Here is a 20,201-nt window from a genome sequence, read left to right as displayed (position 1 = left end):
CTGTATCCTTTCACTAATATACTTTGCAACAAGTCTACATTTGGAAAAGGGACACTGTCAAATACCGTTGTGTCAAAATGACCCGCCTAACAGCTCCATTATGACATAATGGTATCTATCCCTGGATGAACCCAATGGGAGCTTTCTGCATGGCATGTATCCCAGGACAGGTTTTGACATAGCTGTCATCAGTTCCATTTTGGTTGGGACCATATCAGGTTCTGTAAACTTTTGCTGAGTGTTCACAATCCTCACTAGTGTCTTACAGAGTCTGGTAGCTGGTGTTTGTATTATTTTTTATAAAAGCAATTCTTGCCTCCCACCACTAAGAGATGTATGTTTGCCGGGCAGAAAACCAGCTGGTAATTCTTCCCCTCCCCTCTATGTCTGAATTTACAGTGGGGAAGTTCAGATTTAGAAAGTGAACAGAGAGGTCATTAGCTCAATTCTGCCCTGATAGCAAGACTAAAAATTACCCTTAACTCCAGAGTTATTTAAAATATTTTTGGATCTCTACTGCATGAGTCTAGAACTCTTGGAAGAGTTGCTTGCATTAAGGGAAGGCAGGCAAAAGCACCATGAAAATTATGTCAGCAGTTTTGATGGCAGTGATTCTTATCCCAACCCTGTCTCGCCCAAATTCCCTAGACAAAGCTTCCATAGCACTTCAGATCAGAGAGGAACTTTAAAGGGATAGTTGTAAAAATAACTACATCAGTTAGCATTAGTTCCTAATCCTAGTTGGAAACCATATTACACTAAGGGTGAAAAGTTGTTGTATGTAGGGCAGGAAAGGTGAAAATACACCAGGGGTATAAGACCGCTATGGTGTGCATTACATCAAGAGGTTTGTTAGTTTCCTTTTGAGAACATAGATTGCTTTACAGAAATTGCCCCTTGATCCTGAAATTAGGCAAGCCCTGACTATTCTAGTTTAACTATTACATCTTCATTTCTTCAAGTGTTTGAGTTTTGGGGCTTAAAGGAGAGTCTTTTGGAAGTGCACTCTAAGACAACAGCATGAAGAAACTTGCACTTCCTCACCAGGCTACTGAAGAAAAAGACCCAAAATAGGACATGATCGCTGACTTCCAGATAAACTTCACAGACATGCATTTCTGAAGCCTGCATCCTTCTGGAAACTCAGTATCTATGTGATTAGTCTTGTATACAAAAACTTAGAGCAGGGTTCCAAGTTAGTGGGAATTTCCATTTTGTAAATTCCTATTATTGGTCTCACCACACGTTTGAAGATAGCCTCAGCTCTATAAAATGTCTATAAGTAGGCGTGAGAAAGTAAAGAAAAGGCCCTGATTACATCTGCATCCACGTATGCTTTTTCCCACAAAGAGGACAGTTAGATTAATAATTGTATTCACCTTCAAAATTTAGTAAATAACAAAGTATTTCTGGATAAACAATGGTATTAAAGCTAAATGTCCACTTTCTATAGTTCATTTTTAATAGCTTTTTACATGCTTGCTCTGTTTTAGAACAGTTGTTCTGATAAATTCTTTTGACAGAAAATAGCCTGGTACACCAAACATTTTGATGTCTGAAAACCTATGAAACTGAGTTAATTTCATATTAAAGCTGAGATTTTTTCATTGGCGCATGTTAATGTAGTCGTATTACTTGGCTACAGATTTCAAATGTACTTGCGAGAATAATAATATGAGCAGATATAATATAGACATGTTCTTCTAATTGTTTTTCCAGCGAACAATAGGATTTTTAAATTGGTTATGTATATTGGCCAATCACCACACTCTGCTCAGTGTTCTATTGTTGGTGTTATACAGTGATAACAGAAAATGAAGTGTCGGAAAGGGGGACGATTAAACAGAATCAATACGTCAGCGTGTGATAAGTAACAAGCTTTTATAGTTTGACTAAATAAGGTCATAGATTTTCTTTGAGTGACTCAGTTTTAAAAAAAAAAAATAGGAAGAATTGTTTCCCCCTCTTCTCCAATGGATATGTGTTTTTGCTAATGCCATTAGCAGTGCACAAATTGGCTCATGATTAATATAGACCCTGATCTTTATACCTTACTCAAGCAAAATTTCAGTTGACTTTAATTAGTTTTCCCTGAGCAAGGGCATAACTTGTTCCAGTACTGTAACTTGAGTACTGTTACTTTTTGATTCTGTTATACATTCAAAGTTCTGTGTTAGCATTGTTTCCTCTAAACAATTCTCAGGGTATGTTTTAGCAATATGTTGCTTCCCAATGGCCAGCTCTAGTAATCAACATGCTACCTGATCAGGCCAGTAGCACAATGGGAATTTACCACCAAGACCTCACTCGTGCTTTCCTGAAGGAGGAATGCTGTAGGCAAGCACTATAATGGATCATAAGTTTCCTATACATTTTTTTAACCTTTATCAGTGTGTACAATGCAGGCCCCATCCTGCAAGGTTCTGAGCACCTCTGGCAAAGCTAGAGGCACCCTGTGCTGTGTCTGCAGTCAATGGGACTGGAGATCACTCAGTACTTGCAGTATTGAACCCAGTATGAGATTTTATTTGCCACTGTACAAGTATCAGATCTGAGATGGGATAGCATGTAGGACGGCTTTTCTGTTAAATTATGCAGAGGAACAAGTGGAGGACAAATACAACTGTCTTAAAAACACAACAGATGAGCAGCTTGTTAAAGGAATCCACCCAGTATAGAACAGTAGTAACAATTCAATAATTCCCCTGGAAAAGGAGAAAAAGCATCATAGCTTTATTTTATGGTAAATAAAATGTTTGTGTTTGTGTGTAGATACATACTGCATGTGGGCATATTATATATTTTCTGACATATCCAATGTACATGTCATACTGTGAATAAAATACACATACACAATGCGTATTAGAGAGAGAGAGAGATATTTTCAGAAAGTGCGCAGTGTTGGCCTAACTGTCCTCACTGAAATCGGTGGTAAAAAGGCCGACTGAATTCAGTGAGAGCAGAAACTGGCTAATACTGAGCACTTTTGAAAATTCTCATAATTTATCAGTTCAAGTGAGCAGCTAAATATGCATGCATTTGCGGAAAGTTATATTATCCACCGAGAAGAGTATCTATATAAAATGTACAGTACACAAAGTAAAACATTGTACAGCAAGAGGTAGATCGGAGAGCTGATCCTTTACAGAGTTAAACACACTGGCTCTCAGGGAAGCTGAAAATGCAAATGATGGAATCACCAAGCCCCTCCCCCGTCTCTAAGAATAATCAGAAATCACTGCGCCGGATCTTTTTTCTTGAGTAGACATCCCAAAATCTTCAAGCTATGAGCCATCACTGTGTATTGTGTCAGGTACATTTTCAAGCCACAGGACGTATTTTTAACACTGAAACTTGGCTTGCAACAGAGTCTTATAATTCAGAACCTACCATGTTTCTTACTAGTTCAAAAGCTATTGCGTAATAAGAAAGAAATGGAAAATGAAGTACAGAGATTATGTAAAGTAGCAGAAATATCTGAAACTTGTAAGTACTCCTGAAAATTATGCATGCCGAGGGGTTTGGAAGGATGCACAAATTGGAGTAGAAAAGGTGTACCAGGCAACATAAGAAAACCAGTTCATGAATAGACCTATTACAATACCTTATTAGGAGCCCGACTTTTGGAAAAAGTACTTAGCATTAGTTTTTCCAATGATCTTTTAGAAACCTTTCAAGATGCGTATTATGTAACTGCTTCCATAAGAATAACTGATGGACTATTCAGGTGGAAATATCAGAGAAGTAAGATTGAGCTAAGCATTTCATTTCCCAAATACAACATAGTGCACAAGGAAATGTCTGTTTCTGCTTATAGATGCATTTCTGCTTAGAAACTGACAACATGCTAGATTTTCAGAAATACTCATCCCCCAGCCGTCCCATTCAGATATTTTTTCAGGAGAGTAAATGGGGGTGCACAGCTCTTTAGAAAATCTGAGACTCTGGTCTTTATTTAACGAAGCGGTTGTGCACATTTCATGGTATAAATGAAATGGTGCTACTGAGAATTGACACTTTACATACTCTGACTGCTTAAAATGTTCCTGTTGTAAACTCAAAAATGGCACAGTGCAGTATGTCCCAAACCTAGGACCCCGCTGGAGAGGGGATGGGCATTGAGTGTCTCTATGTCAGACGGGGAAGAAAGGAATATTCCCCCAAGGCCATACACCTCAACAATAAGCTAACATAGCCCCAGTGCAGCCCCTGCAGCACTGGATAAGCACAGAAGCATCTCTGACCCCACCTTTAGAGAGGTGGGGTCCACAGAACATGGGGAATTGACCCTCATACCCAACTCCCATGTGAAGCTGAACTGGTTCTGCTGGCCAGGGTTTTCTCGCGCATAGAGGGAAATCGGTTTCAAATGTGAATACTAGCATGTCTTGGATTACATCCTGATGAATATTTAAATGGGTTGGATCTGGAAAATCTGAAGTGTCTTCCACACCTACTGATGTTATTAGGAATTGAGGGCATTCCACCCGACACATTAGTTTAATAAGATTCTGTATAATTATAGGGTTGTAAACAAAACAAATATATAATAAAACATTGCTGCAATCCCAAATCCTTACGGTTCCCTATGAGTACATTTGATGGTTTATATAATTAAATCTAGTCAGATTTTACAACAATTAGAAACACCGAGTTTGATTACATTCAATATAAACCTCAGCAGAGCAAAGCGATATGTAATAATTGTTTAAAAAAAATCCAGTATTGCTAAAGATGGCATTTAGAAAATAATAAATATCAAAATATTTATTGATGAAAACATATTTGACCTAATAAAAACAGTATTTTTGAATGTAACCTCTCTTTATGGCTAATTTTCCACCAGGACGTGTTTTCCCTTTTATTTATTTCCTTAGTGAACACTGGTGGTATCATGCCACCATGACCAAAGTGACAGCCTTTTGTCTCTGTTGGATTAATCAGTGTGTTCTTTGATCCATAACATATGCTCCCCGTAGAAATTTAAAGTCAACATATTCAACATTTGTGGTCTGGCGGTTCAGTCTCTGATGTTAACCTAGCTGATGGACAGTTTATATATTTGAATGTTTTTTTATTAAGCCTCTCATTCACACACAATAGGTCATATTCAAAGTGTACAATGTGTGTGCAGGGTTATATATTTGGATTAACATCTGAAAATATCTATGTACTTTATCTGGATAGGAAGACCCAGAGAGGCCATCCATTGTTGTTAGAACACCAGGGTTTTGAAAGACCTCTGTGTTTATCTATGTGTGCGTACGTTTTCTTACACACGCAGTGTCTCAGGCACAGGGTTTCTGCAGCATTGGCAAGTGAAGCTTGTCCTCATGGAAGAGAATAGAGGCAAACCTAGTGATCCTAGGGGGTCTGCCAAAGGCAATGAAAGATGTCTCTTGCCTCTAACTACTCCGTCTGACTCACTGCAGCCTCTGGACAGCATGAGTAATGACCCTAGGAACAACACCAATGGGGTTTCCAAACCATTTCAGGGGCAGAGCATAAGTTACTACAGATTCTCTGCTAAAACTTATGCTTTGGTGGCCCGTGGGTTTTGGGGGGAGAAGCCAAGAGAGACCTGCTGTACAGCCCCTGGAGAGGGGGTCCACGGGAAGAAGAAATGTCAGATAGAAGAAAGTAGCACTCCTTCCTTCTCTCCTCCTCCCCCCAACACCAGCAAGGGTGCAGGTGCACCTGCTCCCTTCCCCATTTGGGCACGGAGGCGAACATGGGTTAAACTTACACTTTTCACTGTGGAAAATATTTAATGGATTGAAAATTTGATTTCCTAACGCAGCACGTTGAATACGGCAGAAAAGCTATGGCAGCGGAAGCTGGATAGAGGGAAAACACTTTGGGAATGAGAGCTGGAAGCCCATTTTTCTTTTTAAGTGTATCATTAAGGTCATTAATGATATTCAAACAATTTAATTATTGTTGCAATGAGCAGTATTATGCATGTGGCCATGATTTATAGCTCAGCTGCCCCTTTGCTGAATGTACTGCCGTAAAGCACAATGTAATATACCGTGTATAGAGAGAGATGAATTGCAAGTGTAAAATGAAATTAACAGTCCTCAGCAACTCGGGGTGAGATCTGACTGCTGTTGAAGTCAGTGTTAAATTCCCATTGACTTACTAGGGCAGGATCAAGCCCTAATTCCACCCTTCGTTGCACACATGCACGTCACAGTGAGTGAAAGGTGTGCATGGAAAACTGGACCCAAACAGAATACAGGCATTGTAGATGGACACAGTCATTTTTTAAACATGCTGCCTTTTCCGTTCAAAACTGATAAGCAGTAATGAGCCAAATGTCAGCCGTTCCCGTAGACTTTAGGCTATAGGCAAGTCTACTGGGTGCCAGAGAAAACCAGCAGATTGAAATGTAAGAGAAAAGCTGTATTATCAGTCCTTAAAGATTATTTTTCTTGTGGGACTCAGATTTTTGCAGCAGTGGTCCTCGATTGCAACCTACAAGGTAAAATGAACTCATCCAGGCCTGCTTATGACAGGGTTTTATTAAATTGCATATTCATTTGTAAAAAGAAAAGGAGTACTTGTGGCACCTTAGAGACTAACCAATTTATTTGAGCATAAGCTTTCGTGAGCTACTCACGAAAGCTTATGCTCAAATAAATTGGTTAGTCTCTAAGGTGCCACAAGTCCTCCTTTTCTTTTTGCGAATACAGACTAACACGGCTGTTACTCTGAAACCTGTCAATATTCGTTTGTTTGTGTGAAATTAAAAGTGGGATTGTTTTACAGAACGTTACCTGCATGTTTCTTTTATTTGACAATGTAGAGCTCAATGTGATTAACAACGGGGCTGCTCGTAGCAAAAAGAAAAATAATTGTTTTTTCAATATACAAGCTCCCTTAATAATTCAGAAATCAATATGCATCCTCAGAGAATTTTCCCCAGCAGTGGATTATAGAATTCAGGGTGGCCTGCCTTCATTTCCCTATGAATGTGAAGCTGTTGAGACCTTGGTTAGCCAGGAATTTAAAAAAAAAATGTTTAACCATAAGCAGTGGGATTGAAATCATAGCTTCCAGTGCCCTAATATGAATATTAATAAGAAGCCAGGCCATGAAGTTCCTTGCTGAGTTTGACAGTTTAAAGGATCAGTTAGTTAATTAGAAGATAACATGGCACATTGCATCCCTTGGCTCTGTCCTGCCTTCTGTCTCCTCTTTTCATTTTCTTTTTTGACATGTTAGATTACATCATTACTTGTAGTTTCACTTGTTAGCCACACCATGAAATGAGAATATTTTAAGCTTTAATTATCCGTGATTTCTTCCCTTTTCTGCTAAGACCTGACTTAACACAAAATTCAAAAGGAAGCACAGAAAAATTTGAGATTCAAAGGCCCATGAATATCATCAGCTTGATAGTTTGTAACATATCAAACTCTGCATTTGAACAGTAAAAAAAATGTTTTTAAACAGCACAGAAAACTGGGTTGATCATCGTAACAGCAACTGAGTTTAAATATAAAGTTGACCCTTCCTCTCTTTTATGCAATCATTACAGATTTTTCCATGTATCTTTCTATTGTGCATTTTCCAGTAATCTAAAGAGCTCTTCCTCACTGTCCATTAAATGAGCCTGCCTCTTCACATGTTCAGATACAATATGGTACATTTATTGTCCAGTACTATGCTCAGAAAATATCCAGGTTATTCAATTTCATTTTGGCAGAGTTGAACAAAAAAAACATTTGAATACACAATGTTCTATCATAGAGTGACAATCTCAGTTCAAGGGTAGTTCAGGGGAAACTGTATGAATTAATGGACAATGGGTATTAAAATCTCCTCAAAACACGAACATATTTCTTAAAAACTTTTGCTGCAACATCTGATTCCCAAAAGTTAGACAATCTGCAACTTACAGATGTTTTAACAAACAGAAAAAATTAGAAGTATAGAAGTTATAACCAGATTGTAACAGCTCTAACTTATTCTGAAAGGCCCAATCAGCCCATCACAGTTTTCCATTGACGTTAACTGAACCTGGATTTGGACTAATACCTTGGATCTAAAACCATATTTTGCAATGATCAAACTATTCATTCCTATATGTCTCACAAATGGATCGCAGCTATCTATCTTATGTTTTTCATAGTATCTATGATCAGAATGCAGAGAAGATAACGTATGTTACTAACCTCATACTGGTCTTGAAAACAGCCTGTTTCCAAAAATGGGGATCTCGAAACAAAACCACGAGTAAAGAGTTCAGCTGTAAGGTGTCTATGAAAGTCTCTGGCTGTAGAATAGTACTGCAAATGACGAGACCAAGGATTAGGGGATAGGAAAGATAACAGAACTATTCATTCATAAGCAATTTTTAGTGCTCACCAGCATAGCGTCTGATTGCCTATGTACTTTCACATTTCTCCTATCAATAGTTATGCAATATTTTTGTATTCAGTTCAAATCTTGCCAATCAATACTGGCTATCAAAATATGTTTGTGGAAGAGTTGGGAAATTGCCTAGAAAATGTACCTACATAATAAACCTACCTAGTAAGCTAATACAATAGGCTGGTGAGGTAATTTATTCTTTTTCTTTCAGATAAATATATTAACTGACATATTGATTCTCTGTGCTTCACAAACACACCACACTGCTAATAACAAATGGACAATGGAGAAATAGTTACTGCAGAAGTACAAGACTCAGCTGGATAACGTCAACAGTAAAGAGAATAATGTTATATCAGCTCAGAAACCTGGAATTCTGTTTTCAAAGTGATCTAGTTAGGAAGGAAGAGTGTACCTGCTATGTTAATAAGAATTATTGCATTAGATTATCATCTATTTCATTGTTATCACCACATGAATATTGATTTCATAATGAACCATGAAAGGGTGTGGTACAATTGCAGTTTCATATACTGATATGATTATACCATAAATACAATAGAGGGAGACCAAATGCAACATTTGTATTGATGTTGCTATATTTTATACAAATGATGGAAAATTGTGACTGCAAAAGAAAGATTAATAAAAAGTTAGCTGTCCTCTTTCTTAGAGAGAATGGATGGTCTTGTGGTTGAGGTACTGGCATAGACCTTAAAAGTTGTGGGTTCAATTCCCAACTCTGCCACAGACTTCGGAACAGTCACTTAATCCCTCTGTGCCTCAGTTACCCATCTGTAAAACAGGCATAATGTTTCCTTTCTCCCAGTATGTCTGTCTTATCTACTTAGATTATAAGCTTTCTGAAGCAGAGATTGTCTCTTATTGTGTGTTTGTACAGCACCTAGCACAAAATTGTGCCATGTTTGTTGGGGTGTTCGTGCACTACTTTAATGCAACAGAGTATGTTAAAGGGAAATACAAATTCCCAAATTGCATAGATAGTACCTTGCTCTTACAGTTTCTGTTGCACTAAGAGGCCTTGCTCCACTCTCATTAAATCCCACTCCGTCTTCTGAATCTTCTTCTCGGGGTTTCTGGAAGAGAATTAGAAAGCAGATTAATCACTGATCAATAATGTCTAGAAATGAATATAAAAATATATGTATAGTAACAATGTTTATTTCCTATTGGCCACTATTTACCATTAATTCTTTAATTGCATCGAATCTCCACACTCACACATAGCTTCACCTGCTGTTGAAAAATGCTACTAATAGAAAGCCTAATGAACACTAGACTGTTTATTTTGCCCTGTATTTAAGTAGATTGGGAGGAAGTTGACAGTTATAGAGTCATATAGAAATGGCTCAAAAATCTTTACATAAATATAATAGCTAAAACACATAGCCATTTAAAGTTGTCATACAGTATCAACTGGCTGTGGCTTTTTATTATTAAGCACTCTTGGGCTGACCCTAAGGGGAGTTCCCCTTAAAGACATTAGGGTCAAAGAGTAAAAGCATTTGGACACAGTTACATGGATTTTACACCTTTGTATCTTCCTGACATTACTGTTTTGCTTCACAAACTGGCTAATATCAGATATAACCTATTGGGTTCCATTCTAAATCACTTCAATTTTCTTTATCCCTTGGCTACGGTCATATGATCATGATCTAACGCTATCATAGGTTGTGATCTACGATTTTACTTGCTCATCTGTATTAGGGTGAACTTTATTAGCTTTTAGGTACACGTCTATCAGTTTTAAAGATTAAGTATTATGTCAATAATTCTTACGCAGGGTGGAAGTACGCTGAATCATTTTGTTTGCCCTCAGATGGTTAAAAGAATATTATTGCCTTTCCTGAAAACATTTTTATTTTAAAATGAACCATCATTCATAACAGTCTTTGCTTACCACCACCAGCAGCTCTCCAAAGTGATATTTCATAGAAAAAGCACAATGGGGTTAGATGGTCTGTAAGTAATTTCAGACTTGATAGCACATGAACCTTATAGGTACAAGTGAATTACTAAAGTTTGACTTTGCAGTGCTGCTCTTTCATAATTTGCTTTCCTTTGCTGAGCCGTTTTTAAATGTCTTTAATTTTCTTTTTAAAATTATTATTACTCTGTAAGAATAAGACGCAGAGCCTGATTACCATTCACTTCCTCCACCAAACCCCCAGATTGATATGTTGTGTACATTCGGAGTTTCTTTCATTTTAAAGAGACAAGGAGAGCGAGGTAATATCTTTTATTGGACCATCTTCTGTTGGTGAGAGAGACAAGCACCAACAGAAGTTGGTCCAATAAAGATATTACCTCACCCACCTCACCTCTGTAATATCTTGGGTCCAACACTCTTTCATTTTAAGGCAGTTATATCACCAGCAGAAATTATGGGCTCAGTTTTGACTCTATTCTGTTCTAGTGGCAAAAAAGGAAATTAAAGCTGACTTTCACAGGTAGCTGAGGTTTCCCACAGTGTGGGACAGCCAATGTAGAGCTGGTCTAGATGGGGTTCAATGCTGGACTTGGCCTGGAAGAAGATTGGGCTGATGCCACTAGCACTTGAGCTAAAGATAAATCTTTTTAAAGCTTTATCTGTCTTCAGATCCGTGATGCCTACAGAACGATAGCTAAGCAGGTGGCAGATTCATACTTTAGTTGTATTATGCAAAGTGTGTTCCTTTTACTCTAAGCTCCTCTTCCCCTTCCTTGATAGCCGCCTCCCAAATATACTTGTCTGTTTCACCCACTTCTCACATCTTGTCATAAATCTAGATTGTAAAGTCTCTGGTACAGGGATCATCTTTTTAGGTGTCTGTACTTCACCAAGTACAATAGGTCCCCAACCCTTCATTGGGATCTCTATGTGCCACTCTAAATTTCCATTAAAAAAGGTACGTCTTTAGTAGGAGTAGGCCTTTCATGCTCTATGAGACAACCATTAGTATTCTAGTTCTCTTCGCTATAAGGCAGTGATGACATATTATCCAGCAATTTACATTACCGTGTCATCATTGACAGAAATGACTGAGCTATTGCAACACAATTCTCTTTGCTTTTCAGCCTTAGAAACAATCAAGCTGCTTCTCAGGGTTATTTTTAGACAATAATCTGTTCATATACTATTGCCATACTGTTTCAGCAATGGGAGCGAAATGTGACTATCTAAGGGACTTTAGACTCCTTCGCATCGCTCTGAGGACAGGATTGTTCCTTTGATGGTTTAAATAATAAGACAACATATCATTACACTTATTTTAAAATGAAGCACTGGGACTTTTTCAGAGGAGCGAGGTGAGGAAAATCAGGGCTCAACAGCTCCAACATTAACTTACAGGGGTAAGGCCAGCACCATTCTATATTTGCTTTCAAAGTCCTTATCTTTTGGTATGAAGTTTACATATTTTGGCTCCAGTCCTCATGGGCAGGTGGCTATACCCAGATGCAAGAAATTACAGGATTAAGGTCTTTCTGTGTTTGTATTCAGAATATATATATTTATTTTAATTGTAGCACTTACACAATGGCATGGGAGAGATACTGGCTTGCTTTCAAATTCTCAAAAGCCAACAAAAGACTTTTAAAAGGGACATTTTTTTAAAATAAGATCCACCATAATTAAATGTATTATTAAGAATCAGTCTCTTAGGGTACTTATCAGAGGGTCAGAGTGTTGAAAATTCACTTTGAAATAGACCCACTGAACATGAATTCTGATTGAATTCACTCTCAACACACAGGCACTACCGTGCTGATGGAGCTGGCCCCTTGACTACACTTTGAAGCATACTGGCTATAATTTTAAAATTTCAGATTTTTTTTTAAGTGCTATAGTCTGGGAAAAAAACAATTTTCTTTCTCACTCCTTGTAGTCATCCTTACTCCTTTCAAATTGCACATGAATGGAAGATTTATTAAAAGGTGGCAGCTGTTCTCTTCCCTTGTCTTTGTTTCATTTGAGTCTTGAAAATTTTTAAAATTAAGGAAACTAATTAGATTGTTGATATATTAGGCAAAAATGGTTCCACCACATCCTACTTAAGTGGGAATTACTTGTTTAAACAGAATCTGATAAGTATATATACAGTAATATAGATCTTAAATGGCTCTTACGCACTCAAAAATGCATTAAAAGTACAGTGGCACAGTTGCAAAGTCAAGCACTCAGAAGTTAGGAATGCTGGAATTAAGGCTCTGTAGGGGAGCGTGCTCTTTTGGCATCATATTGATACCCACACGGCCATCAGCAGGTTTAAACCTTTAGATACACTGTATAGACTCTTCCACATGAGTTAGCAGAGTAACTGACAGCAGTAGTAGGTTGTCATCCTCTATGTGGACCAGCACTAGTGGAGGATGGGACATTTTGCTAGCTATTTGCTGATATCAGAGGAAGGGTCAGACTCAGGAAGCTAGAGTTCCATTCCAGGCTCTGGAGGAGCATCTGCTCTAGTGGACACAGCCCCTTCGCCTCCAATCCGTCTCTGATCCAATCCCATATCTTCCCCACATCCCATTCTTGTCCCAGTCCCATTCTCCTCACCTAGCCAGTCCTAGTCTCCGCTGCTTAGGCTTCTCATCCCCAGCCCAGTCTCCTTGCCCAGCCATTCCCAGTTCCCTCTACACTCACCCACAGCTTCTCATCCAATCTCAGTCTCCTCACTCACACAGCCACTGGCTTTTAGTCTCTGCACCCCCATTTCCCTCTCTGGCTTCCCATTGCAGTCTCTTTGCCAGCCGGCGCTAGTCTCCTCTCCCAGCTCTCAGTCTTCTTCTCCAGCCAGTCCCCCCACTCCAACTCCCAGTCTTCCCCCCACTTGCAAACTCCTTGTTCCAATCTACTGCTTCCCCCACCACAAATCTTGTTCCTGCCCCTCTGCATTCAGTTCAGGCAGTTCCTCTTCCATGCTGCCTCAGCTCAGCAGAGGGGGTCACTGACAGGAGAGAATGTCTCCCTGCTTGCATTTGCAGTGCCTGGACTCAGACTCAGCACTACCTGGAGCAGCTGGGAACTGCGATTGCAGGGAAAATCCTGCTCAGTCCCCTAGCCCCAGCTGGAGCCTAGTTTGCGTTGACAGAATCTCCAGGGAATTAAGCTGCAAAAATCTAGCGAGTCTCTATTGAGCATCTGCACACTGCAGGTTTTCAAAGGCTTATAATAAACTTTGCTGAATTTGGACAGATTTTCACTGGGATAGCAAAACACATTTCAAGTCCCTGGTCGAAAGAATGGGGGTGCTAGAGCTTCTCAAAGAACAGGATGCTAAGGTGTTTTTTTTAATCAAAACAATGCACAAAATTTATTTGTCCCTAGACTCATTCTCAGAAATAACTGAACTATTTTAGCTATAATTTTCCTAAAGATTCAGCCTGAGGCAGAGTACACACCGAGTATTTCAGCTCAAACGGTTAAAGTTTAGCAAAGTTATAAGCAACTGAAAACAGGGTCTTACAGTCAGAAGTGTCGGGAATGTTTCACAATAGGCTGCACTACCAGCCCCGCCTAGAACAACGACCGAGTAATATGAAGTAGGTTCAGATAATGGAAAATATCTGCATTTAGATCAACATTTTTGCTTGAATATCAGGCGTACTTACCAGAGCTCACAGCCCAGCTAGCTTTACCTATTAAACTATACTGTTTGCTGCTGAGCAGCATGATTAATCTCCGTTAGCCAGGGACCTGGGAGCCCTGTTTTATCTGAGATCTCTGCTAGTCAATTGAACAGCACGATGCTGTGCTGAAGTTACTCTCCTGGCCTACTTTCTGAACTATTCTTTTTCCCATGCTCTTGTATTCTAATGCAGATGGGTCCCCAGGGCATTTGTTGCATCTGATTCGATATCAGCGTAGTCCATTGTACCAGTATGGAAAAATAGTAGGATGATACTTTGCTATGGGGATTGCAGCTGGAACATATCATGCAATAAACTAACTTTTGGTTCCTTCATCTCCCCCCCCCCCTTCTTCTTCCATTTCTGATCACACACAATTGCTGAAAATTTTCTCAAGGTGACAATTGAAATGTAACTTTTAAAGAGCAACTGGTGTTTAAGGAGACACTGTTGTCAGGAGCCAGCATTTACATTCCATAAAGGAAGATACATCTTATGCAATATCTCTGAAATATGCAATATTAAATTGACCCTTATCTTAAAATAACTTGAATATATGTATTCAAAGCCAAATACTATACTTGTTACAGTACATTTACTCCTTGTTCTTTTAAGTCATTCAGGTTTATTATCTCTAGCATTTTCAGAAGGACATCAAATCCATACCTTTATACTAGATCACATATTTAAGTACTGGGTAATTTAGGGCCAGATCTGGGTGTATCTCACTTAATCATTTCCCTGCCATTGCAGAGGCCTCGAGCACTAGGGCACCTCAGTCCCTCCTATTCTCTGCCTGTGGCACATAATAATCTAGTCTCTTGAGGGCTGTAATGCTTTCATCTAACTGGGTTTAGTGTGTAGGTGCTGGGTGGTGTTGATGGCCTGTGGTGTACAAAAGGTCAGACTAGATGATCTGGTGGTCCTTTCTGGCCTTAAATTCTATGACTAGATCCAAAGCCCATTGAAGTCAACTGAACTCTTTGCATTGGGCTTTCTGTTAGCCCCACATTACTCCAATGTAGATAAACACATCTAAGCTGGGACATTCTGTATCGTTCCTCAACGTGGTAGGCACATAACAAGACCCAAGGACACAGAGTATCTTGAAATGCTGTGATCCCAGAAGTTCAACCACCACCCTATGCAGAAGTTACTCAAAGTATCTGTTAAAGAAAACAAATCACAGCCTTCCAATCTCATTCCAAGGGCCTTATTCAGGAAAGCATCCCTGTCACAGTCGTGGGGCTCATTGCATCTCTCTCTGTCTCCTTTCTGACTTCTCTGAGTGTATATCCTCAGGTGTTCAGCAGCTATTGAAAAGTGTGCTCCCCTCTTTCCCTAGTTGGGTAGGCTCTGCTACTAAGACAGACCCCACAGGTGAAATGTCTATCCCTATATATAGTACGGAAACACCAGGCTAGTGACAGTATTAAGAACTACTGAAGTGCACCATGTAGTTATGATAGGAAAAAGGAATAGGGATTTGTCACCATCCCAGTTCAGGAAAGCACTTAAACACATGCTTAATTTTAACTTGACCTCAATGAAGGTACGTCTGAGTACTTCAGGCCCTGTGACTCGAGCGCTTGGAAGACTCAGAGTATGTCAACTCAGCAGCTAGACACCTGTGGCTGGCCCCTGACAGTTGACTTGAGCTCGCAAGGCTCAGGCTATTTCCCTACTGGGTAGACGTCTAGGCTTGGGCTGGAGCCTGGGCTCTAGGACCCTGTGAGTTGGGAGGGCTCCAGTCCAAGCCTGGACGTCTACACAGCAAGGTAACAGCCCTGCAGCCTGAGCCCCGCGAACCCGAATCAGACGGTATGGGCCAGCCATGGGCTTTTCTTTGCCGTGTAGACGTACCCTTAAGAAATATCGTAAATTCAAAGACAGAAGACCATGGCCCATTTGAAACAAAGCAGAGGCTTCATGGTTCTAGAGTCTCTGCTTAGTGATCAGAGAATCTGTTTTAGGTGGATGCTCTAGATAATTTCAAAGATCTCGTTAGCAGTGTTATTGTAGCTGTGTTGGTCCGAGAATATTAGAGAGACAAGTTAGGTGAGGTGATATCTTTTTTTGGACCAACTTCTGTTGGTGAGAAACACAAGAGAATGTACGAATATAAGAATGGCCGTACTGGGTCAGAACAATGGTCCATCTAGCCTAATGTCCTGTCTTCTGACAGAGACTGGTGCCAGATGCTTCAGAGGGAATGAACAGGACAGTTTATTGAGTGATCCATCCTGTCATCCAGTCCCAGGTTCTGCCAGTCAGAGGTTTAGGGACACCCAGAGCATGGGGTTGCATCTCTGACCATCTTGGCTATATCTTCCATGAACTTATCTAATTATTTTTTGAATACATTTATACTTTTGGCTTTCATAACATCCCCTGACAGCGAGTTCCATTGGTGACTATGTGTTGTGTGCAGAATTACTTCCTTATATTTGTTTTAAGCCTGTTGCCTATTAATTTCATTGGGTGACCTCTGGTTCTTGTGTTATGTGAAGGGGTAAATAACAGTTCCCTATTAGCTTTCTCCACACCAGTCATGATTTTGTAGAGCTCTCTCATATCCCCATTTAGTCGTCTCTTTTCTAAACTGAACAGTCCCAGTCTTTTTAATCTCTCCTCACGTGGAAGCTGTTTCATCCCCCTCATCATATTTGTTGCCCTTCTCTGTACTTTTTTCAATTCCAATATATTTTTTGAGATGGAGCAACCAGAACATACCATGCAATATTCAAGGTGGGAGCGTACCATGAATTTATATAGTGGTATGATGATATTTTCTGTCATATCTATCTATCCATCCCTTTTCTAGTGGTTCCTAATATTGTTAGCTTTTTAGACTGCTACTGCACATTGAGCATGTGTTTTCAGAAAACTATCCATGATAAATCCAAGATCTCTGTCTTGAGTGGTAACTGCTAATTTTGACCCCATCATTTTGTATGTATAGTTGGGATTATGTTTTCCAATATGTATTACTTTGCATTTATCAAAATTGAATATCATCTGCAATTTTGTTGCTCTATCACCCAGTTTTGTGAGATCTCCCTGTAACTCTTTGCAGTCAGCTGTGGACTTAAGAGCTCTGTGTAAGCTCGAAAGCTTGTCTCTGTCTTTAGCAGAAGTTGGCCCAATAAAAAATATAACCTCACCCACATTTTCTTTCAAAGATCTTGAAATCAAATAATTTAAATATGAATTATAGGTCTCTCTAAAAATTGTGGGAAAATCTCACTATCTGCTCTTCAGTGTCACTCTTATCCACAGGGTAGATTTCAGTTGCATAATCTGCACTTGATCCCTGCACAAATTCACAGAGTCATCCACAGAAAGCCTGCACATGCTGAGTGAGTGCATATCCAAGTTAGAGATCCACAATAAGAGATCCAATACATCCACCTTTAAACACTGGCATCAGAGTGGTTCTATTTTCCTGCTTGATTGGATGGCCCATCCCCTTAACTCCATTATAACATAATAAAAGACAACTTGCAACTGGTAAATGCTAATCACTTTTTTGGGTAATTATCCATTCAGGGACAGAATACTTGATCCAGATTCATTGTGCCAGTGATAATTCAGTGATATAGGCTCTAGAGTATCTCTCACAAAGCTGTGAAATATACATATAGCTGACTGCTTAAATGATTCTCCTAGTTAGTTTGGCAGATCTTTTGTTTGCTATCATTATATAGATATGCAATGTTTAATATACATAGATGCACACAAAAATGATATAGCTATAGCTATACCCCAAACACACTTTATATTTCATCATCTCAGTATCGGGTAACATTGCCTAATGAGAGCAAGGAGCCATGTTCCAATTGTTGCAGCTACTAAATCTAAAACATTTAAATTGAACCGTTAAAATGCAAACATGCCCTTTTTTCCAAATACCAACGTATTCTCCCTACCTTTTTAAGGGAGTGACTTTTTGTTGTGTGTTTGTACAGCACCAAGCGCAGTGGGGTCCTAGTCCATGACTGCAGCTAATAGGTGCAATTGCAGTATAAATAATAACAGAGGACATGACTTGTCCACATTTAATGCTGAACGTAAGAGTTTTGCACTGTCAGATTCATTTCATTGTGACTTACATTTAAAATGTATTTGTATTCCACTTAAATATGCTAAGAATTATCCTGAGGGACCATAGTAAAATGTAGTCATGTTTATTTGTAATTGCTACAAAATGGTTTACAAAATTGTTAGTGTCTTTTATTATGCCCTGCTACTGAAGCACTTGCTTGTTAATTAGAGAAATTTCAGCTGTCATAGCCGGCAATTATAGCTTCTGTATCACTGTCTGTTATGAATAGTCAATGAGAACTGATTAATATGCATGAGTAGCAGTATATAGCGTGTGCATTGGACCACAGTACAGCAGCTTGACTAAAGCAGTAGAGGGAGTGTTGTGTACTGTGAGTGAAGGAGGGAAAGCACGAAAGAAACAGGCATAGTTGCTTTCCAACAGTCAGTGTAATACCAATGTGAATTGTTTCAGTCCAGCTGACTCACCTAGGATATCTGTGTGCATGCTTGATAACAAATATTTCTGTGGCTGTGCTGGTGCATAAGGAAGACTTTCTCTGACACTTAATTAAATATGGGATGCAGTTTGTGCACTCTACAGAAGCAAGAAGAGCAGTACAAATTACTGTATGAAGTTTGTCAGGTAATGTCAATGGATTTCATTTCTAAGACCAAATGTTCTCATCTAGCCTAGCAACAATTGTTGTTGTTATTGTAGGAAGAAAGGAATGGCGAGAGTCTGGCTTGCACTATTGGAAATTAAAGGGTTTGTCACCTTTTTTTGATGCCTGTGTAATTTTGACTCCGTTTTTATGATATGTCTTCCCAGCTGTGCTTGTGGAAGATCAAATATTTAAATTCAGATGGGTACACTATCAAACTTGCTTTAAATCTTTGTGTCACAAACCAGTGTGCCAGAGTCATTTTCTCCAGCATATGTTAAGTAAAATGTCTCAAGAAGGGTCATAGCTTGGTCATGCACTCTTTGAACAAGTTAAGAAAGACATCTGCGATGATTGATGCTTAGAAAGGTTTTGTCTCTTTTTACAAATAGTTACAAGATACTTATTTTCTGTGGAACACATGTATTTACTTCTGACTTCAGCTTTTAAAGTAACTGTTCATACCAGTACTTTAAATCAAGTTTATGTCTAACTCTTGCAGTTTCTGCTCCCCTGTGTGTGGAAATGTATCAGCTGGCAGAAAACCAGAAGTATGGCTCTAAATTTGTTTCAAAATTATTTTTCATATCAAATTTCAGATGAGGTTAAGACCATTGATGATGTACTCACCCCTATTTTAAAATAAGTGCAACTTCTAATTTCCCTACTCAGAGTTTTGTCTGTATTGTATATATGTCTGAAACATGCTACTTTGACTGCCCAACTAAAATGTTCTTTGGGTTGGAAGTGCAGGTTTGCATTATGTAAAATGTTGGAAGGGTACTGTAGTGGATATTTACTTATTTTCAACCTCAAAAACAAAAATATGAAAATACCTTGTAATTTTTTTAACATCTGAAAAATGTGACTTTTTGATACTATGCCAAAATTGCATCAAATACTTAAGTACTTGGAAATTTTAATAATAGGAATTCTCAGTTAATAACGCCTTTTAAGAACATGCAACCATCACAAACGACCACAAACAGTATAGAATCAGTTGACATATAAGATGTAGTTTTCTACACTCATCAGCAGAGGGTGTGGAGTATCATTACAAAAGCGGTACAGAGCAAAATCATGTGGCCTTTGTTATGGTGCTACCTAGATTGGATCACAAGACATATTGATGTCCTTCACAACACTGGGAATAAACTGTGTCCTGTATGCTCTGCAAGCAGGGAAGTGACTCAGTTTTAAACACAGTTTTTATCTAATTCTGTGTCACCCCGATAAGGACAATGTTGCTTGGTGGAAAAAACACTTTGTTAAAACAAATAGAAGACCATGTTTACTGTCATTTTCATTTATCCCAGCTCACTCCCCCTTATTAAGCTGCTGCTATGCATGTCACAATGGGAAGAATTTTCAGGCAAGATAACAAGATTTCTTGAACATCATTCCCCATTGAGAACTAGCTTCTGATGGTGCCTACGACAGCAGGCTTGATGCTGATATTGTTTGTGTGAACCCTTCTGT

At 39.0% G+C, this 20,201-nt stretch overlaps 1 protein-coding gene across 2 annotated transcripts in view; it reads left to right on the top strand.

Annotated features, from left to right (window-relative positions):
* PDZRN3 (PDZ domain containing ring finger 3) overlaps positions 1 to 20,201 on the top strand; it is a 198,950-nt gene that overhangs the window by 132,843 nt on the left and 45,906 nt on the right. The window contains exon 1 of one of the 2 annotated variants that reach the window (XM_074957503.1): positions 18,483 to 18,703. The exons of the other annotated variant lie outside the window; for it this stretch is intronic. Coding sequence (XP_074813604.1) covers positions 18,635 to 18,703 — 69 coding nt within the window. The 5' untranslated portion in view covers positions 18,483 to 18,634. Of the gene's footprint in view, positions 1 to 18,482; positions 18,704 to 20,201 lie in introns of those variants that run through there. 2 annotated transcript variants of the gene reach the window in all.

Source organism: Natator depressus, chromosome 7 (assembly GCF_965152275.1).
Source record: "Natator depressus isolate rNatDep1 chromosome 7, rNatDep2.hap1, whole genome shotgun sequence".
In the NCBI taxonomy this organism is placed as follows: Eukaryota; Metazoa; Chordata; order Testudines; family Cheloniidae; genus Natator; species Natator depressus.
This window is presented reverse-complemented; position numbering and strand designations above follow the sequence as displayed.